Here is a 23,647-nt window from a genome sequence, read left to right on the forward strand (position 1 = left end):
AATACAAATAATGACAAATACGTAGGTAAGTATAAATCCATGGCTAATAAATAATGCGCAACAACTTCAGAACTGAGTGACATATGTAAATATACCAGCAATTCTCTCAGCCCTCCTTAAAAGCTACAGATGAATGTTTTCCTTCTTTTAAAATCTTTAATAGATAATAAATACATTCCTAAACACATTTTATAGGAAATATATTTGAATTTGTACGTAGGCCTATTTATTGTATATATGTGTATCCACATTTTGGTATCTGTTCATTACAAAGATGAAATCGCTGATTTCTGTTATTTAGTATTACTTAATATAAATAAAATCATTCCTAAACGGATCTGAGAACAGCTAGAAGGAGCCGGAAGTCTTGAAGAGCACACTTCCGGTGGCAGACTCAATCCACCACCAAAATGGCGAAGATCGCCAAAACCCACGAAGGTAAATTACTTGCAAAATATCAATAAAAACGTTATTTTTAACATTACTTTTCAAGATATTATGTTTCAAGAAATTAGGTCATGCACGTTGCCGATTCTGTAGCCCATGTTGATGTCTTGAATTGTGTTCAAACGCGATGAAAACTAGGCCTTTCTGCGACGCAACGCGGACGGTCTAGATAATGGCGCTGGTTGCTAGTTAGCATTGTAGCTTCTTTTTAGCAACAGACAACATGCATTATTCAACACTTTATTTGATATATTCACATAAGTTCCTCACCAGACTTGGCTTCATAATCACACAAGTAGACAAACACGTGTTTTACTCAAAAGGTACATCTAGCTAATCAATATATATTGTTGATTAATGTTGGAATACAAATAAAAGCACCGTTAGCATTAGCTTCATTTAACAACACAACACGCTACACATAAGGCCTGCGTTCAGTCGAATAAGTTTATTGGCACATTTGCAAAGTACGTTTGCACATTCAAGAAATTTGCTTTGGTGTGGTATTGTGCAAACATAAATAATCTAAGAAAATAAGTTGCAAGAGTAGATCTAAAATATAACGGTAATAAAGCAAAGTGTTTTAAATAAAACATTTTGCATTAAAAACGAATAAAGACAATTATTTACACTACATTTAAATATGAATTTGATCTTAATCTATAACTATAAATCCGTTGGTGATATTATTTATCTGAATTTATAAAGTTACTAAAACTAACAAGTAAATGTTGTGAAATGGAAGTAGGCTTAAAGAAAACAGAAGTAGAAGGACTCAAAATGTTGACCTAATGTGATTTGAGTTGCGTTGGAAGCATTGATGTCAAGTAACGAAGTACATTTACTCAAGTGTACTTCAGCACAATTACTCACTATCTGAGTACCTCTGCCACCTCTCCCTGTTATTAAAGTACTAATACAACACTTGTATGTAAAAATCCTGCATTAAAACCTGTACTTAAGCTACCAGTAACATTTTAACATTCCTCTAAAACTAAATTAAATTTGTACTGCAGCCCGGGATGTTTTGACCCTTTCTCACGCTTTCGTTACTTTCTTCCTTTCCATGTAGACATCGAGGCCCAGATCCTCGAGATCCAGGGGATGAAGGCCAATCTCCTGGAGGAAGGAGACCAAGGAGTGGGCCTCGACTCCACTGGCTTTTTTGATCAGGAGATCTATGGAGGCAGCGACAGTCGCTTTGCTGGATATGTCACTTCCATTGCTGCCAATGAACAGGAGGATGTAAGTATTTTCATAACCCGGGCCAGCCGAAAAACACGTTTCAGATTCATAGTTAGCCCTCTGCATTCAAAACTGTACTTAAATATTACTGTTCCTTTTCATTTCCACAGTTTTTTGGGAGCTTGACTGCCCCTCTTTGCCTATTGTATGTGAGCTAGGAGAGTCTTGCCTTTTTTGGTGAGATTTGACTAGACTCTTGTTTCTTTGTCTCTCCTCAGGATGATGAAGAGGATTCATCAACAAGCTTGTTGGGACAAAAGAAGCCAGGGTACCATGCGCCGGTGGCGATACTCAATGCCATTCCTCAGTCAGACGAGCAAGTATGTGTTAATGAACTGCCTCTTAAATATACATTTTCATCACTGTTGTGTTATCAAATAGATGTTGTGGTGTGTGAAAGTGAGATTTATTAAATCCTAGAATAAAGCAGAATTTGGGCAGTTTTGTTTTGAATGTGTTCCTCGAAAAAAGCTTTTTACCTTTGTGGTTCAGACATACACTTACACTCTCTTCCCTTATCCTTGTTTTGCAGTATGACCCATTTGCAGAGCATCGTCCACAGAAGATAGCAGAGCGGGAAGATGAATACAAAGGCCGGCGAAGAATGATGATCATCTCCCCAGAGCGTCTCGACCCTTTTGCAGACGGTAAATTCAGCTACTTTTTGACTTCATTACACCTTCCCCATTTTCTCCCCCTTTTCATGGTTCACTTTTTTGTGACCCACATGACCAATGGTTTCGCACCCATAGTTTTGCTGTTTTTAACCCTTCGACCACAATGCAACAGCTTGCTTCCCAGACTTCAGTCCTTCCCCGTGGTCAATCCTCTGAGGTTCAGAGAACATTTTGTGTCGTTGTTTGTTTCTTTTTTCCTAATATAGGATCTGCATTTGTATCGGCTTTCAACATTGCAGCAAATGTCAGTATGGGCTCTAAATGTGCAAATTGAAATTGTTGCGTCCAATAAAAGAAAAGGAAGGGTTGCCATGCTTTTCATTGGGAGAGGTGGTTAGGTGTTCAATATTCAAAAGGGGGTTTTGCACCTAACAAACGTGGGTCGCAGATAGGTTGTGTGTGAGTCGAAGGGTTAACAATCCCATGTGAACATCAGCCTAAATTAGGATCGGTGAAGTGTCCGCTTGTCGTAGCATACCAGCTTAAAAAATCATGTTTGAGGGTTAGCTACGGTGTAATTCACCTGCCAATGAACTGCTTTGCAGAGCTCAGTGACTGATGAAAAACCACCAGCTCGCTCATAGATCATTTTAGATCCCCAGCCAGGCAGTGGAGAGAAATATGCGTGGTCACTTTAGCGCAGGCATGTTCAGATCATTAGACTTATATCAGGGTTAAATAATAATATGCCTTCCTAGTTTCTCGTTGTCTGGGCTGTAATTTAAGAGACTTGTGGTAACTTAACCACCTCTTGGGCTTGAGAAACGTGCTAGATATGCAAGGTCCTTGCACGGGACATTAGAAGTTGGTTTTACCGATTTTTAAAAGTAGCCCGTTTTTCTTATTCATTTGAGGAAAGGGGCTTATTTGGGTTTAGTTTGTCTATTTTGTCATTCATTAAACCATTTTATAGATAACTTAGTTTATATTGCGCCTGAAAAAGGCAGTCTAGATTTAATTGTGTGACACATTCAACAATCAGGGAGCTAGTTTATATTCCTTCCCATTTTTATTGCATCTTCACACAGACTTTATGAAACGGCCTGAGAGGTTCAGTCTCAGTAGGTCTTATCTGAAGCCTGCATGTAGACATAGCTCTTTGTACAAAGTTGTTGTGTAAATATATTTTTATTTTACACTCTGTAAAATAGAAATATGTTATCAAGAAAAATTGTGTACCACGATACCACAGGCCCATACTAACTGTCCTTAATTTCTCTCCTACAGCAGTACTGCTATGCCAGTCCTGTACTGCACTCTGTTAAGGGTGCAGCAACTCATCCTGTGTAGGTTATGGGGATCACAGAGAAATGTGCACTTGGTCAGTTTGGTCAGGGTCCACTGGCTACTTGTTTTGGGGAATCAGATGCAGCAAGCCACCACAAACCTCAACCCCCAAGAGCCTCTTAGTTTTTTCTAATTTGACTTATAATTTTTCTGCAAATTTAGGTAACATTTCCCATGCATTCATGATGGAAAAGTATTGCCCAAATATTTACCTACATATTTTATGAGCTACTTTAGACCTGAAAAGGAAGTCAAGATTTAAATGTACAATGCTGCATTTTTTTATATTTGAATGTCAGAGTAGACTCTCATATTTTGTAATGTTATTCCTAGATGTAGCCTCAACATCTTGACTTCATTTTTATATGCTAGTACACACATTCTGGACCCGGCCCCCTATATGCAGCGTTTTTATTTTTTGGTTAAGCCCCAAGAAGATACTTTTGTTTTTTTGAGTGCCATAAATCATTGCAACACAGGTGGTATACTGTTGTGTGTGAGTTCAAACCCTTTTCCAAAGTGTTACTAATGGTAAAGAGAAATTTTCTAGGCTTCTTTTCTGCCGGTTGAAGTCTGACTGCAGAAGGACCCTTGGCATTGAAAGTGTACGTATTCTGAAGAGCACAGCCCAGGACCCCTGCATCAGTGATGGCTATAACTTCTGAATCCACTTAAAGAAAACACCTCAACCTCAGCTCTTCTCTCTATGTATCTGCTTGTTTTTCAATAGAATGCTATGACTGTATGTAAGAAGAAAGACAAATGTGTATAATTGTATGCAAGTCAGTAGGAATGTTTTGTGAATCAGCTCTTACTAAGAACAGGAACGTAAGTTAATCTGTTGGTAAAGAGAGTCAGGGATAGCTGGCTGTGTTTGTGCTTGCTGTGTTTGTAATCACTCGGGTCCCGAGAGTGTGTACTAATGAATGTCCTATGTTCTTGTTCGTGCTCTTTCGCGCAGGGGGCAAAACGCCGGACCCCAAGCTGCAAGTCAGGTCGTATGTGGACGTCATGTTGGAGCAGAACCTCTCCAAAGAGGAGGTGAGCGGCTGCCTGGTTTTCTTTTAATACATTTTGAAATGTTTTTTCGGGACCTGGTTGCCTAACGTTTGTGCATTGTTTGCTTGCAGAGAGAGATTCGTCAGCAGATGGTAGAGAAGGCCAAATCCGGGGAGCTGAAAGTGGTCAACGGGTCCGCTGCATCACAAGCTGCTGCTGCCGCCGCCGCAAAACGTAAACGCCGTTGGGACCAGACAGCTGACCAAACCCCCACAAATACTACACCCAAAAAGGTGTCCAGCTGGGACCAGGCAGACAACTCTGCTGAGGTAAGTCCCTCAAGTTTCAGACTCTTACTGCTTGATGAATAACTTAGTCTCCTTACAGCAGCGATGTATATCTTGTTCAATTCCTGTTTAAGTACTCAGTATGACAGAGCTTAAGGGAATCCAGACATAAGGGCACTTTTTTTAATGGTGTAAGAATAGAGTTGTGAAATTGTGGCTATAAAACTGTAATTCATGGTCCAGTAATGCTGCTAGTTTATACAGGTGTGGGCCTTCCTTTGTTCTGCAAGCAAGAGAGCAAACTGCACTTTGGCAGCATAAAATCTATGTTATTTTAAGGCTCTTGTATTTTTAGACTCCAGGTCACACACCGGGACACACCCCTGCACACACACCTTCAAACAGCCGATGGGATGAAACCCCCGGCCGCCCCAAGGGCAGCGACACCCCAGGGGCCACTCCCAGTACCCGCATGTGGGACCCAACTCCCAGCCACACCCCCGCCGGCGCTGCCACCCCGGGCAGGGGAGACACACCAGGCCACGCCACCCCCGGCCACGGTGGAGCCACGGGAAGTGTACGAAAGAACCGCTGGGACGAAACCCCAAAGACAGAGAGGGAGACCCCGGGACACGGGAGCGGCTGGGCTGAGACCCCGCGCACAGACAGAGGAGACGAGTCGGTGGGCGAGACTCCGACCCCAGGGGCGAGTAAGAGGAAGTCTCGGTGGGACGAAACCCCCGCCAGTCAGATGGGATCCTCAACACCAACTTTCACCCCGGGAAAAACTCCCATCGGAACGCCAGCTATGAACATGGCTACCCCGACACCAGGTAAATACGCCTTAACGTTGGTTCTTGTTTTACAATCTAATGGAAATCGTATATTCATTCAGTGGGTTTTTACTGTGTTTTAAATTTGCATCCTCTTCTGTGTTCCTCAGGTCACCTGATGAGCATGACTCCAGAGCAGCTGCAGGCGTGGAGGTGGGAGCGTGAGATTGATGAGAGGAATCGCCCTCTCACAGACGATGAGCTCGATGCCATGTTCCCAGAGGGATACAAGGTCAGTAACACTTGCATTACATTTTCTAGAAAGTTAATATCATTTAGAGATAGCCAAAGTACTGACAGTGTGTCCTTCTCCACAGGTCTTGCCTCCTCCAGCAGGGTACGTGCCGATCCGTACTCCAGCCCGTAAACTGTCCGCCACACCGACCCCCATCGGCGGCATGACAGGCTTCCACATGCAGGTGGAGGACCGCACCACCAAACAGATGAACGACCAGCCCTCAGGCAACCTGCCCTTCCTGAAACCTGACGACATCCAGTACTTTGACAAACTGCTGGTGAGTCATCACATTTACGCACATTATATAGGTAAAAGCGCTGTCGAATCGATAGCTTGATGTTTGTCCTGTCTGAAGTTCAACGTGTGTGCTAAAGCGTATCTCTGTTTGTTTGATAGGTGGAGGTCGATGAGTCCACGCTGAGTCCCGAGGAGCAGAAAGAGAGGAAGATCATGAAGCTGCTGCTGAAGATTAAAAATGGAACACCGCCTATGAGAAAGGTTTGTAGCTGCAGGAATGTTATCAGGAGTCCTTTTCTGAAGAAAAATGTTTGAACACCTAAAAATCCCACCCCAAAACCACCAGTATATTAAACATGCTATTGAAAGAGGAGAAAGATGTGTGCATTGACACTGTATGGACCCATTTGATCATGCATTCATTGCAAAGGGATTTGAGGAAATAAAACATGCATACAAATGAGATTAATCAGCTATTGCACGGACAAGTGATTCCTTTTTTAAAGGAAAGATTGCAAGGGTTTCTCCAGAATTCCAGAAAAAACTGTTAGGGTTTCTTGAATTTGGTTCAGGTGAAACAAAGAAAGTTTACCTGTAATCACCTAGAGCGCACAATGAACCTCTGTCCAAATCAAATGAAGGTTAGATAAATGTGCGCTTTATGATCAATATCCCTTTCTTAAACCTCACCAAATGTCCTATATATTCTCCTTGAACAATCCTGTCTATCTGTTCTCATGCCATCAATCTAAGGATGTGCTATCATAAAGCACATCATACTATCTACTGCAAGATCCACACCCAGCGCTCAGCCTGTCCGTGGCTGCAGTGTGAATATTTGCTTGCTAAAGAAGCTCCTCTCTGAGGAGCTGCTGCTTCCAGTGGAGGTCGAAGTGTCGGCCGTAATGCTCTGCTGGGAGCAGCAGACAGAAACATCACATCTGTTGACACCGAAGCCCGTCTGTCTTACTGTCTCTCTGAATGACTAAAGATCTACTTTTCGTCCCACTCTAGGCTGCTCTTCGCCAGATCACAGATAAAGCTCGTGAGTTTGGAGCAGGTCCTCTGTTCAATCAGATCCTGCCGCTCCTCATGTCCCCCACCCTGGAGGACCAGGAGCGCCATCTGCTGGTCAAAGTCATCGACCGCATCCTCTACAAACTGGATGACCTGGTTCGACCATACGTACACAAGGTAAGCCCTATAGGAAAATATTCCAATTCCTTCTATGTGAAAACAACTTGTATGTTTCTGATCCTAACTGTCCTCCTCATATCCAGATCCTGGTGGTGATTGAGCCTCTGCTGATTGATGAAGACTATTATGCCAGAGTAGAAGGCAGAGAAATTATCTCCAACTTGGCAAAGGTAATGGAAACCTCTTTTTGTTTGTTCCACACACTCTGCCTTACTTCCTGCGAACTATTCTCGCCTGTTCAACCCGTCCATGGTCAGATCAGGGCTAGTCGTTCGCTAGATTAACTCCCAACACGAGAACTATCAGACGAGACGTTCAGTTCTCTTCTGTTCTCAACCTGCACCCGTTGGTCACAGTTAAATAAAATAGATGAATAATAATGATAAACACTGTTATTACGGACAACTGTTTCAACTCCTTCCTGTCTCCCTCAGGCTGCCGGTCTGGCTACCATGATCTCCACGATGAGACCCGATATCGACAACATGGACGAGTATGTCAGAAACACGACAGCCCGAGCCTTCGCCGTGGTGGCCTCTGCTCTCGGTATTCCCTCCCTCCTGCCTTTCCTCAAAGCTGTGTGTAAGAGCAAGAAGTCGTGGCAGGCCAGACACACAGGCATCAAGATCGTGCAGCAGATCGCCATCCTCATGGGCTGCGCCATCCTACCCCACCTGCGCAGCTTGGTGGAGATCATCGAACACGGTCAGTCATGGTTTGCACATAAATGGGTCTTCTTAGACTTGCACTGCTGATACCTATCAAATGGGAACCTTTTTAAAGTGCTGAATGTTGTTTATTTGAGCCATTTCAGGTTATATTTTCAAAAGCTAAGCATTAAGTGAGTAAAAGTTATAACTTTTGAACAAGCTACAGGTGATCTAAGCTGCGAACTATTCTCGCCTGTTCAACCCGTCCATGGTCAGATCAGGGCTAGTCGTTCGCTAGATTAACTCCCAACACGAGAACTATCAGACGAGACGTTCAGTTCTCGTCTGTTCTCAACCTGCACCCGTTGGTTACATTCAGATATTTCTCCTATAGAATTGTATTTATTGCTTCGATTCTTTTCATAACATTGCAACAAACACTGTCAGAATGTCTGAAATACGTTGTGTTTAATCTCTGACGTTTTGACTGTCATGCTGCAGGTCTGGTGGACGAGCAGCAGAAGGTCAGGACCATCAGCGCTCTGGCTATCGCTGCCCTCGCTGAAGCCGCCACACCCTACGGTATCGAGTCCTTTGATTCTGTCCTCAAGCCCCTCTGGAAGGGTATCAGACAGCACAGAGGAAAGGTGATAAGAAAGACACTAAGCCTGCATGTTGCATTGTTTACAGCTCAATGACACCTCATTTAATGTGACAAAAGAAGTGCAACAGTAATAATATTATCGGTGCACGGTAAATACTGTATGTTTTGGATATAACTATGTAATTGACCGTAGGTGTTAGAAAAGTGCACCATGAAAAGTTTGTTATTATGAAAGTCTACAAGATTCCAGTGTAGAGTTTTTATTCACAGCTTATTTCTCCCTCCTTGTCACCAGGGTCTGGCTGCTTTCCTCAAAGCTATCGGTTACCTGATCCCTCTGATGGACGCCGAGTACGCAAACTACTACACCAGAGAGGTGATGCTGATCCTCATCAGAGAGTTCCAGTCCCCTGACGAGGAGATGAAGAAGATTGTACTCAAGGTAACAGATGAATGACTGTCTTCCTTACTCCTGTAGCTGACTCCCTGCGACTCATTCTCGCCTGTTCAGTCCCCACATGGCTGCGTCAGGGCTAGTATGTCGCTATATGAACACCGGCACGAGAATTAGCAGAGAGGATCTCCGCGTCCACTCTGTTCTCACCCTGCACCCGTTGGTTACATCAGCTTTTTGCCTGAACTCGATAGTAAAGATCCTCAGTTTCCTTCTCTGACCTTCTCTTGTGTCTTCCTCTCATTATAGGTGGTGAAGCAGTGTTGTGGCACTGATGGTGTGGAGGCAAACTACATCAAGACTGAGATTCTGCCGCCGTTCTTCAAACACTTCTGGCAGCACAGGATGGCTCTGGACAGACGCAACTACAGACAGGTTAGTAAACGTGCAGAAAATCATCTTGAACTAAAAAGAAAGTCAATTACAGAGGCTGAGATCTTACTGCACGTCATTTAGCTGGTGCTTTAATCCACAACGACTGATATTTGGTTATATTTTACCATCTAAAGATGGAAACTGCGAACTATTCTCGCCTGTTCAACCCGTCCATGGTCAGATCAGGGCTAGTCGTTCGCTAGATTAACTCCCAACACGAGAACTATCAGACGAGACGTTCAGTTCTCGTCTGTTCTCAACCTGCACCCGTTGGTCACAATCAGATATTCCACTTATAGAATCGTATTTATTGCTTTATTTTACGTCATTGCCATTTTTATGACACATCTGTACAGTTTCAGTGCACGCTTGTGTACACAATATATGCTGAATGAAAACAAATTAGGAATTGTACACAAAATATGACTTTACTTTACCTCATTAAAGGTTGAAAGGAACTGAATTGCTATGCCAACATGTCATCAAACCTTATGCACATTGAAAAAGCAAATTATATAAGTAAAGCAAGCAAAAGTGCCTTTTTTTATTTGGGGCGTTTGGCTTAATCTCAAGAGCATCTTTTGAGTTTTTCTTTTTTAGATTATACTTGCATGTAAAGAATACCAGTTAATTTCCTTAACATTTAGTCTGTATCAAAGGGCGTGGTCTTGTCAAGATGTAATATGCTATAGCAGTTCTTGGGAACTTCTGAAACGACATCCCTCACATGATTTATTAACCACCTTTCTCCCTCTGCACAGTTGGTGGACACCACGGTGGAGCTGGCCAACAAAGTGGGAGCAGCAGAGATCATTTCCCGCATCGTTGATGACCTGAAGGACGAGGCGGAGCAGTACAGGAAGATGGTGATGGAGACCATCGAGAAGATCATGGGCAACCTGGGTGCCGCTGACATCGACCACAAGCTGGAGGAGCAGCTGATCGACGGCATCCTTTACGCCTTCCAGGAACAGACCACCGAGGTGAGAGCCACGATACTGAAGAGATCTTGCAACAGTTTAGTAGTCAAAGAAGTGGTGCTATAGAGATATATATATTGGCCTAAAATATTCACATTTTTTCCAATGATTACTAGATAAAGTCAGGGTCTTGTGTTTTGTTAACTCTCTCCTTCTCGTGTTCCTCCAGGACTCTGTGATGCTGAACGGCTTCGGCACCGTGGTGAACGCCCTCGGGAAGCGAGTGAAGCCCTACCTGCCTCAGATCTGCGGTACGGTGCTGTGGCGTCTCAACAACAAGTCGGCTAAAGTCCGTCAGCAGGCTGCAGACCTGATCTCACGCACAGCCGTCGTCATGAAGACCTGCCAGGAGGTACGCTATAAAAACACACAGATATTCTAAGACAACTATTTAAGTTATTTTAGATGCTAATGCGTGCTCTGTTTCTGTCTCTGCAGGAGAAGCTGATGGGTCACTTGGGGGTTGTGCTGTACGAGTACCTGGGAGAGGAATACCCCGAGGTGCTGGGTAGCATCCTGGGAGCTCTGAAGGCCATCGTTAACGTCATCGGTATGTCTCCTTTATATAATATATATTTTCTGTCATCATAAAAAGTGACAATTTTCTCATTTCTAAAAACGAAATCTGCCCAACAACTAAAATAAAGCAACCAATAACGAATAAAGTAAAAACAGCAGTCTGCTAATAGTAATTGATGTCCTTTACAGACGCTAAGTCGTTACTACATTGCAAAATGCATACTTAGAACTTACTTTAATCAGAAACATGGACACTTTTGTGGTTAGTCTTAAATCTGATTTGCCTATGAAACCCTTTAAAGTGAAAACCTGTTTAGTTTTGATTCAGATTTCATGGTTTATAAAAGTAAACACCTGGACAGCTGCTTAATAATTCCTCTTGTGGTTGCAGGAATGCACAAGATGACTCCACCAATCAAAGACCTGCTTCCTCGTCTGACTCCCATCCTGAAGAACAGACACGAGAAGGTGCAGGAGAACTGCATCGACCTGGTGGGCAGGATCGCCGACAGGTCAGTCGAGTCAAACCACAGATTGTAGTTTATTTGAGCAGATTGCAGTGTGTAATTAAGAGGTTTTTACTAACTTCTTGTGTGTATTTTAGGGGTGCTGAGTACGTGTCAGCCAGGGAGTGGATGAGGATTTGCTTTGAGCTGCTGGAGCTGCTGAAGGCTCACAAGAAAGCCATCCGCAGAGCCACCGTCAACACGTTCGGCTACATCGCCAAAGCTATCGGGTGAGTCTCATTACAACTGTCATCCCTGGACTCAATCTTTTTGTATTTATTGATTATTTATATAGGTTTATTGTATCTGGAGCCTTTTAATGAGTTTCATAAATGTATAAAATAAACGCTTACAAAATGTTGAATGTCTTTTCCAGCTTTCAAATATCCTTTAGTTTAACGACTCAATTCTGCACTATGCTTGGTTTGCATTGTCCTTTTATTTCCGTCCTGTATTTGACCACTATAAATCGTTCAACTATTTTGTTAAATAAATGTAGGCCAGATCTTCTCTTAGTAATCCCTCACATCTTCATACTCTGTTTGATCATTCAACAAAATGCATTGTGCCATTAAAGCCTTAAATGTAACTTTCGAACGCCTGCAGAAACTCTCTTCCTATTTTTAAAGATCAAAGTGTTTCCTGTTTCTCTTCTAAAATCTTACCTAACACTTTCCCCCCTTCTCCCTCTTCCCCTTCAGCCCTCACGATGTGTTGGCCACTCTGCTGAACAACCTGAAGGTGCAGGAGCGTCAGAACAGAGTCTGCACGACGGTGGCCATCGCCATCGTGGCTGAGACCTGCTCCCCGTTCACCGTTCTGCCGGCGCTCATGAACGAGTACCGTGTGCCAGAGCTCAACGTGCAGAACGGCGTCCTGAAGTCTCTCTCCTTCCTGTTCGAGTACATCGGAGAGATGGGTAAAGATTACATCTACGCCGTCACCCCGCTGTTGGAGGACGCTCTCATGGACAGGTGAGATCCAGCTTCCAGCACTTATAGAATAAGATGACATCTCACTTGCATATTTAAACATGACTAACACCTGTCCTCCCCGTCCTCCCGCAGAGATCTGGTCCACAGACAGACGGCGAGTGCGGTGGTGCAGCACATGTCTCTGGGCGTCTACGGGTTCGGCTGTGAGGATTCCCTGAACCACCTCCTGAACTACGTGTGGCCCAACGTGTTCGAGACGTCGCCTCACGTCATCCAGGCCGTGATGGGGGCCCTCGAGGGTCTCCGGGTCGCCATCGGGCCCTGCCGCATGCTGCAGTACTGCTTACAGGTGAGGATCACGAGGAGCCTCACGGAGAAATGTTTAACATGCTCTAGATACTTAGCAACTGTTCTTGTAATAATGATTCAAATAATACTGTCCTGGTGACATTTTTTAACCACTATAAGCCAATATTTCGCCCCAAAACAATGAAAAATGTCCAAATTAAGGAGAAAATACAGTTAAATAACACATTTAAAACTAAGAGGAGGGAACACTATATTGATTTGTCGAATATATTCCCTTTTTAGTAGATATTAGGATGATGATTTATCTTACCTGTTGTATACCAAACAATGATAACCTCCAATGAAAGAAATGTCATACTTTAGTTGTATCCATAAAAACAGCTGGCATAATTATAGATAGTGTTCCAAGTGTGGTCCAAGAACTGTAAAGGGTGGTTAAGATTGGAGAAGCACAGCAAAAGTAAACCAAACTCTGCTCCAATGAAAGTGAGCTAGCACGATTGGCTCCAAAATCCTCTAAATCTAGCGAGGTAGTTGGCAGAGTTGCAATACAGTTCATCTCTTCAGACCTCCGTGAGAAACCACTCCTCCAATGAATGAACACAACAAAAACACACTGCTAGATTTGTAATCAACACAGGATTTAAAGTAGGTAGAAACACACAGGAAAGTACAGTCAAAACTGGGCAATGTTGCAACATCAACATTCAAAACTAACTCTGACGTATTTATTTCCAGGGTTTGTTCCACCCGGCCAGGAAGGTGCGAGACGTCTACTGGAAGATCTACAACTCCATCTACATCGGTTCGCAGGACGCCCTCATCGCCCACTTCCCACAGGTCTACAACGACGAGAAGAACATGTACGTCCGCTACGAGCTGGACTACGCCTTGTAAATAAATAAATCAAATACTCTGCTTCCCCTCCGCCCCTCCTCCTCCCCCCCCCTCCACTGTCCAATATCGTCTGTACTCTCGGTCCAGGACTGAGTCGGTTTTTATTAAGCAACTGTCATATTCCCCAACATGCAGCCTCTGCTTCATGCAAACTTTCTTCATCCTGATTTGAAAAACTAGCATGAAGTTAGGAGAAATAAAAGGAACATTGTAGAGTCTGAATGTATTGTTTTTTTTGCTATTTTTTTGACTGTTCCTTGTGAGGAATGGCCGAGGTCGGACGAGCCTTGATGTGAAGAATACAGAGAAGTTATCACGATGTTTTAAATATTTCAATTTGTTTCGTTAGTGTGTAATTAAAGGCCTCTGTACCGCCTGCTGTCTTTACACACACCTCTCTCCTCGTTTCACAACTCTGTTCTTACTAGATTGTTGCTTTATTTAACCGAATAAAATGTTTGTGTATAAAACTCCAGTTTGTTTCTACGGGTTTTCTTTTCATGAGTTGAAGCAGCTTCTCATACAAGATTTTTTGGGGATTTATTAGTAAAATTGCCTCAAGGTTATCCAATCAAATACATGATCCAATTAATAGGGAAAAAAACTCTTCCTTTAGCCCTGTATCTGCTGTCTGGACATGTTTTCCTTCTAATTCTTTGACCAATTACTATTTTCTTAAAGGGTTCATCTGCTCATTATTTCTTTATTAATCAATTGATTGTCATACTTGTGGGCGGTGGTGGCAAAGTCCATAGGGGCTTGGCCTGGGAACTGGAAGGTCACCAGTTCAAGTCCCGAAAGACCAAGTGCCACCGTGGTGTCCCTGAGCAAGACACTGGTTACCTACACTGCTCCCCGGGCGCCGTACATAATGGCAGCCCACTGCTCCTAACACTAGGATGGGTCAAATGCAGAGACCGCATTTCGTTGTCCTAGTACTTGTACTCTGTGCAATGACAATAAAGTTGAATCTTCATCTTCATCATACTTCAGAAGTAAGTGGGAATCGCTGTTACAATTACCCAAAGTGAAACTGTCACATTTTATTTTCCAAACACAAATATTATAAATCTTGACGTTTGAGAAACCTTGAAATGAATCGCAGAAAAGAAATACTATAACAATAGCAGACACTTCATAAGTTTGACTTCATATGTTTTATTATGCAAGCATCTTCATTGTAAGATAATCAAAGCTCTCAAAAAACCACCAAAGACTCCTATTGTTTCATACACGCACATTCTGCTGATAGAGGAATGGAATATGTTGCAAAAGTAAAAAGTGCTTCAATATAAGGCTTCAGGGAATAACATTTTAGAGCAAACTCTTGAATAAAAAGTTACTGATGACGATATGATTGAACTGCTTGTGTTTGTTCCACTCATCCGTTACTAAACAGATGCATCATTGAATCCTTTAGAGGTTTTAGACTACATGGGAATCTTAAGGGTTACTTTTTGTTGGGCAGGATCCTCCTTATCTTCCTGCAGAGACACAACAGCCAGATAGTGTAAGGAGAGTGGGGGTGGGGGGGTGTCTGTTGTGGCCTCGTTTAGCTCGAACCCATTCCTCACATCATGTGGGGAACTCGATCTGACATAATGGAGGCACAACTCTGAGTTCAGTCCAGTTTCCTGCCACAGACTGCTTGTAGAAACTGATGTGAGCTTCAGACTTTATCCATTTTAAATGCTAAATTAACTCAACAAAAGAAAGGAACAGACGGAGAGTGAGGGGGTCTCTTACAGGTGAACTTAGCAATAGCATTTGGATGTTCTTCAGTTCTTACAACAACCAATCCCAGTTTAACCACGTATATTCAGGGCAACACACGCCCATCTTGTATGGAATTTTCCATTTGCAGACTTTCTGTCGTCATTTGATTAATTATGGAAACCTGTTTGAGTCTCTTACTTATATTCTACTATATTTATTGTTAAATATAGGTCTTCTAAATAACCATCTATTCCATTCTATTAAAAGAACATTAGTAGGCCTACCATGTGGCTAAAGACTAAATATGATACCAAAATGACCGTAAACTGCAAGGACCACAATCAGGAGTGTGATAACACAAGTTGTATAAAGATATATATGTTGGAACAATCAGAGCACATTCATTTTAATACACAAGTAAAGTTAAAGTACCTTAAATGTGTACCTAAATTCAGTACTTGAGTAAATGTAATCAGTCACTGTCCACCACCTCCAGTGTGACCCCCTCCATTATACAGAGGAGGAATGAATGGGAATCACTGGCACTAAAAAAAGCATGCATGACCGCTCATAGACACACAGTGGAAAAAACCTCCCCCCTCTCACCCATGCTGCTGCAGCCAGCTTCAAGCTTTGACCCAGATTACCCTGACATAACAGGAGGAAGTGTGTGTGTGTGTGTGTGTGTGTGTGTGTGTGTGTGTGTGTGTGTGTGTGTGTGTGTGTGTGTGAGGTTGAAGAAGAGGGGAATCCTTTTATAATGAATCAAATAACTATTAATATCTCACGCACTGGGTTTATTCTACTTTAGTTCTTTTTAATGTGTATTAATTTAGCTTTTAAAACGTATTTCAATGTTACTTTATGTCCTGTGGTTTTAATGATTTTTTAAAAGCACTTCGCATTGCCTTGTTGTTGAAATTGGCCAATTAAATAAACTTGTTATGCCTTAAAACCAGAAGCTTATGCGAACATTTACTGTGTGTGTGTGTGTGTGTGTGTGTGTGTGTGTGTGTGTGTGTGTGTGTGTGTGTGTGTGTGTGTGTGTGTGTGTGTGTGTTTTATTGCTCGGCATTATTCACACTTGGTTGAGCTGCATGTCTGACCCGGGTCACCTGCTGCTGTGAGGCTAATTGGTTGAATACATGCATTTATCATGTGATGATCTTTGAGGCTAACAAGCTAACATGCTATAAGCTAATGCTAACACATGCTAAGCAGGTATAATGTTTATACAACAACTCAGTTTAATATCTGTAAATCAGGACAAACACTTTCTCATATTTATCCTGGGGGAAAGTATTTTTTGTGACACATACCTTTCTGTGAAATTCACACTTTGAAAAGTTGATTTCATGCATTACATTTGAACATTAGCTGGTAGAGCTATTGATAGAATAACATGATATAAAATCTTCCTGAAAGTCAGCAGAAATCACCCTATCTTTAATATCTGGATTACATTTTATACCAGTAGTTGTTACGATATTTCAGTCTGACCTAAAGTGGTGAACCTGTGGATAAAAAGCATCTTGAAGTTCTGTTTTCATCTCCCAGACACAATCCTGTTTCCTTCCCTTAGAATCTTTGGAATGCGGCTCCATGAAAAATACATGGTGTGTGTGTGTGTGTGTGTGTGTGTGTGTGTGTGTGTGTGTGTGTGTGTGTGTGTGTGTGTGTGTGTGTGTGTGTGTGTGTGTGCGTGTGTGTGTGTGTGTGTGTGTGTGTGTGTGTGTGTGAGAGAGAGTGTGTGTGTGTGTGTGAGAGTGTGTGTGTGTGAGAGAGTGTGTGTGTGTGTGAGAGAGAGATGACTGTGATAAGACATGTTTCCACAGTGAATCATTATGGAGGTTACATGAAGTGACAGTTTGAGATTGTGGACTATAATTTCCATTTGGTGAAAGGAACCAACCAACAGAGCATTACCTGGTACCGTTTTTATTACAAGTTGCCTTTCTCTCTCCTCTAATTCACATAAAATCGACTTTGACTCAAAGTATCTAATAAACCTGATTATTTTTGTTCTTTTCATGTCTCAAAACAATGATATAGTTCTATTTTTCATATCATTTAACACAATATATTATATTTGTATTATTATAATCATTGTCCTCATTTTAACTTTTTAAATTGTATTATTATTTTAAATATTATTAGAGTGTTTTAGCTTCAATTAATATCTGTATAAAATTGAACCATTTCCACAAATAATGAGTTTGAAAAGATTGAGGGTTTTTAATGATACACGAAAACACAATTTCCCATTTTTCTTTTTATATCATAATCTTTAGCTGAAAATAGATTCTACTGCATTCTTTTATTCCTTCTGTGGGCCTCAGCTGTTTTTATATGGTATATTTCCTCCCAGTGTGTCCAGAGGAGGGCAGCAGGAGGAGGTGCTGCTTGTTGATGCTGAGGAAGCTGCTCCTCACTTCTGCATCTGAGAGGAGGAGGAGGAGGAGGAGGAAGAGGCTCCAACTTCCTGTGTGTCTCAGCTGAGTTCAGCCTCTCTCCGGGAGGCTTGTGGCTCTGCAGACCGGGGAGGAGGAGGCTTCTGTGGGGGGTGTATGTAGGGGGAGCTCCGTGCACCACCAGTGCGTAAATGTGGATTATTTTGGGGTCAAATTGTTCCTGCTTCCCCCGCCTCGGCGCAGCGGCGTACCCGCGGATAGTGTGAGAGAAGCCGGGCTGCTGGCCCTGGTTCTCTCGGCCCCGGCCTTCAGCACCATCAACCACCGTCTGTGTGTGTGGTAGACAAGCCGCTACAAAACTGCTGCTGCACCGGCAGTCTGCCGCACCGACCCCCGCTGCAGGAGAACCGGGGCGAGGAGAGGAGCACCGGGGAAAGGAGAGGAGAGGAGCCGTGCATGGTGCTCCGAGCACCGGGGAGAGGAGGACCCAGAGATGGCTGTCCTCAAACTGGCCGAACAGGTAGAGCTGTTAGCTTAGCATCAAAACAGGCATCAGAATCTCAATCAGAATTCCTTTATTCTTCCCACGAAGGAAACATTCAGGTTGTTACAGAAAGGTAGAGATACAGCAGGCGAAGACAATATAGCACTATTATATAAAAAGACCTGCATATAGTATTATCAATTATTACAATTTACAGAAGTACACATTCAAGTCGATAGTGAGTAGCAGCAGTGTTTCTAAAATAAAACGAGCCTAGCTCTGAAGAGTGAAGTGTGGTTTATAACATGCATTTAACGCTTCATCATCACACTTGATATGAATGTATTTATGAAGTCCTTGTGTGTGGATACTCTGGGAACAGCTGAGAAAAATACCCATATGTATCCACTGCAGACTGATATGGGATGCAGTGATAAAGCTGCTCAAACTGCACCTTAATAATGTGATTTATGCTGCATTTGTCGGTAATATTTTCGCTTAAATTTAGGACAGCCCACTTCACTTCCTGCTCTGTGTGCTTCCGCAAAGCATCACAGCTGCACACCACAAATATCCTCAGTTAAGAAGATGCAGATTTATATTTCAAAGAGCACACATTCATGCAGCAGACCTCCAAATGCATGCATTTCTGATCAGATGTCATGCCAAGGAGACATTTTGAGAACCTCAAGGTCTGTTTAGCTGATCTGCTTTTGCTTTTGTCACAAGACGCTCCTCAGCAGAGTTTCGATCTCCCTTTTGCTCTGAAAAGACCTTAAAGTGTTCAGAAAAGTAGAGATTTAAACATCTAAATCTGCTGAATAAGATGGCGTGACAGTGTAAAGCTCCAAAGCAGCTACTTAAGGAATACTATTGCAAATATTGTTCAATCAACATCAGAAGTGGACTGTAAAACTGCGTATCAGAGAGGGATAAGGTCTAGCAGATCGAGATGAATTAGTTTATTCTTTATTTCTATTAATAACTGACCTGGTGAGTCTATAAAATACGAACAGTAGTGTAAAAATCAAGGAATAGTTTAATTATAACTAATAAAATACTACATTTTTACTCAAAGTCTTGTATTTCAGGTCTGCACCTAAAAAATTGTCCATTGTCAATTACTGTATTTCAAAACCCAGAGGTATTACTTTAATATTATCTTACACAGAGAAAAGCAGGACATCTCTGTATTTAAGAGGATAAAGAAACTGCATATTTTGCTTTTAGGATTTATCGATTATCAGAATAATTGTTATATTTGTAAAAACTTTCTGTCGATCAACTTCTAGAGTAGTCCACGTATCATTGCAGCTACACTGTATTTAGATTTCACTTTAAGATAAGTAAAAGTGCTTGTATTCAGTGTTTTACTTTCTACTTAATATGCTGTTATTAGGATCACATCACTGCTACCTGTTGGGTAGTTAATCTGCAGCAATGCCACCCCATCTATAAGATCAGTGCACTGCATGTCCTTAGCTTTACCCATGTAACTTCCTCAGAATAACAGCCTGTTTTCAGCCATGTGACGATGCATTTCCAGCTGATCCAAGAGGCGTTTAGAGACTTTATTTAACTTGTGAAGGGGGATCATTTGCTTAACGTATAAAGGAACACTTCAGACATTCACAAAGCTTCACAAACTGCAGTACTGAGATGGAGTGGAGTAGAAGTATAACGTTGCACAAAGTACAGTAAGAGTTAGCCCTGCAACGCAGCTCTTTCAGTGCGTATCAGATGTGCCGTTAACTTCAAGGAAGGGAAGAAGTTGTTTTATGAAACTGAGACTTCCTGTTATTTTCAGACAACGTGCTGATGAGGATGATAAGTGGAGGCCCCAGCTCACTGTTTCATCATGTGCTCAACAGTGGGGCGGGGGGGGGTCACATGAAAATCTGCTATCATGCTATGTGATAACCTTTGATATTCAATTATGCTCAGAGGGTTTGTCCCGTTACATGTCGGGTTTGCTGCAAATAAAAGCAAACAGTGCTTTTGTTTACCTGCATTCACTCAAGTACTGCACTTTTGTACAACTTCATGGTATTTATACTTCACTTAGTATTAGTATTTTCCTTATTTTGGTACTTCATGATTTTTAGCCACAGTATTGCCTGAAATTAAGGAGAGCAAAGGGCAAAAATGGCCCAAATATTAACAAGATGGATCTAAAAACGTTCATAAAAGGGCAAAAATCAGAAGGTTTTGTGTTTATTTTAATTACAAACATCCTAATCCTTATTGAAGACATTTTTAATATATTTTTATGCATTTTATACACTTTTTATAGTCACTCCCAATAGAGATTTGCAGCATTTTTTCAGAGAGTAATTTCAGTGGAAAATGTTGTCCTTCTCTACACTGCAGGGGTTTGACAGCAAAGTTTGAATGCAGTTTGATATTGAGTTAAGTCCGGTTTAAGTCAAGTTTGACACCTTTGTACTTTTCAGGACAGACCACTTCCTGATTCCTGATGTTTACATGCACCATACTGACGTTTTTCTGGGCAATAAGCTCATATTTTCCGCTAAACAGATCCAGAGGAAGCTCAGGAAGTTGTTGACTTTTGACTTTCCGGACGCAAGTGTGTCTCTGCAGTGGAAGTGCCCTCAGACGCTTGTCAGATTTCCTGCGTTTTTTTCTCTTGTCTCCTGTTGTTCCAATGGTTTCCTCTATTGTCTCCTGTCTGTTAAACACGGGTTAAACATTCAGTGTGAGCGGGAAACCGAGGGAAAGACTAATACCATGCAGGAATACTGATTTTATTCTATGAAGCACTGCACAGTTAGGAAGTGTGTCGCTGACCCCGAGAGGAAGGAGATGAGCCGGTTAGCGTTAGGCCTCTGTGTGTGTGTGTGTGTGTGTGAGAGACATTAAGGTGTTGCAGGTTAGCTTGTGGTTGTGTGTGTGTGTGTGTGTGTGTGTGTGTGTGTGTGTGTGTGTGTGTGTTTGTATTGAAAACAAAGGTTATCTGATGGAGGAAGTTTGTGTAGGCTAAGAAAAAGAGGAATAGAGTGAAAATGAGGTATTTTCAGTCCCTTTTCCTGAAAACTGTACAAACAAACGCACCCTGTCTGACGTTAAGTGACACATCTGACTGATATTTCATGTTATAGTCGATGCATAACAATAACAGTGCAGAATAAATGATAAGCTAACCCAAATAGTGAATGCAATACCTGCAGGAAGTGTGTAAAACATGCAATTTGGATGATTTATGAGCAGACTATACCCCGTGAATATTGCATTTAGGAGATGTTCTTGCTATTTTCATGGACTTTTAATACAATTATGTCTTTTCCAGGAACTCCTTCTCACTGTAATTGTTTCTTATGAGGTTTGGGAGACACTGGTTGTGTTAAGGATACACATTCATCATAGTTTTGATGAGGAAATATGCATGTGAGATCTGTAATGTTTCAGTCACACTTGTGTTCGGTTAATATTAGATCAGAGCTGAGGTCATGATGTCACTTCCTGTTTGCCGCTAGCTGCTGTGACTCAATGCTCTCCGTCAGCATTTCACTTATCTGTCTTTTCTGTGAAAGTGAAGCCAGTTCTCTGCAGCTTCTGCTTCACTAGGAATTTCAATCTTCTTGTTTCAAAATGAAGTTAGATGAAGGATCGTGACTTGGATTCCTCCTTATCCTTAAATCTCTCCACCGTGCTTCTAATTTATGGCTTGAGAACTTCTTAGACTCATGGGAAATTGTGTTTTTTAATAAATATAATGAAACATACAGTGGATATTGTATAGTGCTTGTTGTGGATATAAAGAAAGCCACACACTGTTGAGTAGGAAGTTTGCATCAGAAAAGTATTACAGCTCCAAATCCATAGAAACATATTAAACTTTGATTTTCAGACAATTTAGCTAGCTAATATTAGCAGATATGCAAAAAGAGATGGTAGTCTATTGAGTTTCAGAAATACAGGCTGAATCTCAATGTATATTTGGCCATCATTTGGATTCGGATTGGACAATACATTTGGTTTTGTAGTGGGTTTTCTTTTAGTGCTCGATAATTCCTGTTTATTTTCATCTCTCACATTGAAACGTTGATCTCTCAAATGCAAGACATCCCACCCTCGAGGGAATTTGTGTTATATTTAAAACCATCTTTGATAGATTATAAACAAATACTGTCTGATATTTCAGTCATCTTAAATATTTATCAGCCTTGTTCGGTGTGCTGGAATGCGTTCGAGGAAATGTTCTCGCGGATGCTCCCTAAATCTCTTTTCCTTTTCTCGAGCCAGCACCAGTCCCCCCCCCACCCCAGCTCTCAAACACACTCTGCTGCCAGCTGAGTGTTAATGTGTGTGTGTGTGTGTGTGTGCAGCACTTAGAGAGAGAAAAGCATAGCTAAAGAGGCCATATGCTGCCAAGCATCGGCTGCTTCTTTAAAGGCACAGACCCCCACTTTTCCTCCTCTCCCTACTCTAAATCTGCTCTCCTTCCATCCCTAGTATGCTTTTGGGGGTTTTCCCTTTCCTGTAGTGTTTTATATGGGTTTTTAGTGCATGTGAATGGTCTGCAAAGGTTAAAATCCCAAAGTTCCGGGACATAGTGACATCACTATGTAACACGTGTGCTTCTACTGGCTAGCTGTAATATCCTGTATCATATCTAAATAGCATTTTCTGTCGTAATAATCACAATTGGTTATTTTTTCCAACCTGCCCTAGTTGTGACATTAAAGCAGCCAGATAAAATAAAAATGAGAAGCAGAAAGCAGCGCAGAGGAAGTGTGTGCCGTGTTCCTCAAAGCAGAAGTGAAACACGACTCTGTAGTTCCTCTCTTGTTTCTGAGAAGGACGGACTGTGCAACAGGAAGTGAGGCAGGCGGCACACAGGAAGTGAAGTGAGGCCTCTCTCTGTTAGATCTGAGTCATCATCAGGAACACATCGAACCTGCAGCCTACATTTCTGCAGAGCTCTGACATCGACTTTTACTCTCTTAAATAATCAATGTAGCTCTTAGACTCTGTCAGCCGGTGTTAAAGGATCAAACCAGGGATTTGAATCGTGTAAAATCCATCCCATTTGCACTGTGAACTCCACTACAAGTAAAATGTCCTGCATTCTAGTCTGCAACTGAAGATAATAGCCAGAAAATAGTGAAAATGATCCCTTAAATGAGTATGTGATTCATTTATAAGTCTTGTTTTGTCAGTCCAAACCCAAATACATGATCTTTTAATCTGAATTATCTTCATATTTTAGAGGCTGGAACTGCATTTGATCCTTTTTCCTGCATCATTCTCATTATAGTTGGTGCTGCTTATATTTCTGCCATAGTTAAGAGCAATATAATGGAGTACAAAAAGCACTGTTTACGTCTGAAATGTGGTGG

The 23,647-nt window shown here is 42.0% G+C and overlaps 2 protein-coding genes across 3 annotated transcripts in view; both read left to right on the forward strand.

Annotated features, from left to right (window-relative positions):
- The first annotated feature begins 355 nt into the window (after positions 1-355).
- Positions 356-14,151, forward strand: sf3b1 (splicing factor 3b, subunit 1). 2 transcript variants are annotated; one of them, XM_063887798.1, is made up of 24 exons: positions 356-438; positions 1,520-1,692; positions 1,911-2,012; positions 2,225-2,339; positions 4,618-4,697; positions 4,787-4,984; positions 5,298-5,775; positions 5,886-6,007; positions 6,093-6,290; positions 6,410-6,511; positions 7,265-7,444; positions 7,531-7,617; positions 7,882-8,152; positions 8,599-8,744; positions 8,997-9,143; positions 9,405-9,530; positions 10,292-10,513; positions 10,680-10,862; positions 10,949-11,060; positions 11,421-11,541; positions 11,634-11,765; positions 12,237-12,509; positions 12,603-12,819; positions 13,518-14,151. In XM_063887798.1, exons 1-24 carry the CDS (start codon positions 411-413, stop codon positions 13,674-13,676), a joined length of 3,972 nt encoding a protein of 1,323 aa, XP_063743868.1. In that variant the 5' UTR covers positions 356-410; the 3' UTR covers positions 13,677-14,151. The 2 variants fall into 2 exon arrangements, with proteins under 2 accessions (XP_063743868.1, XP_063743870.1); XM_063887800.1 differs by lacking the exons at positions 356-438; positions 1,520-1,692; positions 1,911-2,012; positions 2,225-2,339 and adding an exon at positions 2,574-4,261.
- A 3,708-nt stretch (positions 14,152-17,859) lies between these two features.
- Positions 17,860-23,647, forward strand: part of ankrd44 (ankyrin repeat domain 44) — a 28,413-nt gene continuing 22,625 nt past the window's right edge. Inside the window, exon 1 of the mRNA XM_063887163.1 lies at positions 17,860-18,323. Coding sequence (XP_063743233.1) covers positions 18,297-18,323 — 27 coding nt within the window. The 5' untranslated portion in view covers positions 17,860-18,296. The remainder of the gene's footprint in view (positions 18,324-23,647) is intronic.

The sequence above is a fragment of the Eleginops maclovinus genome, chromosome 7, assembly GCF_036324505.1.
Source record: "Eleginops maclovinus isolate JMC-PN-2008 ecotype Puerto Natales chromosome 7, JC_Emac_rtc_rv5, whole genome shotgun sequence".
Lineage (NCBI taxonomy): Eukaryota > Metazoa > Chordata > Actinopteri > Perciformes > Eleginopidae > Eleginops > Eleginops maclovinus.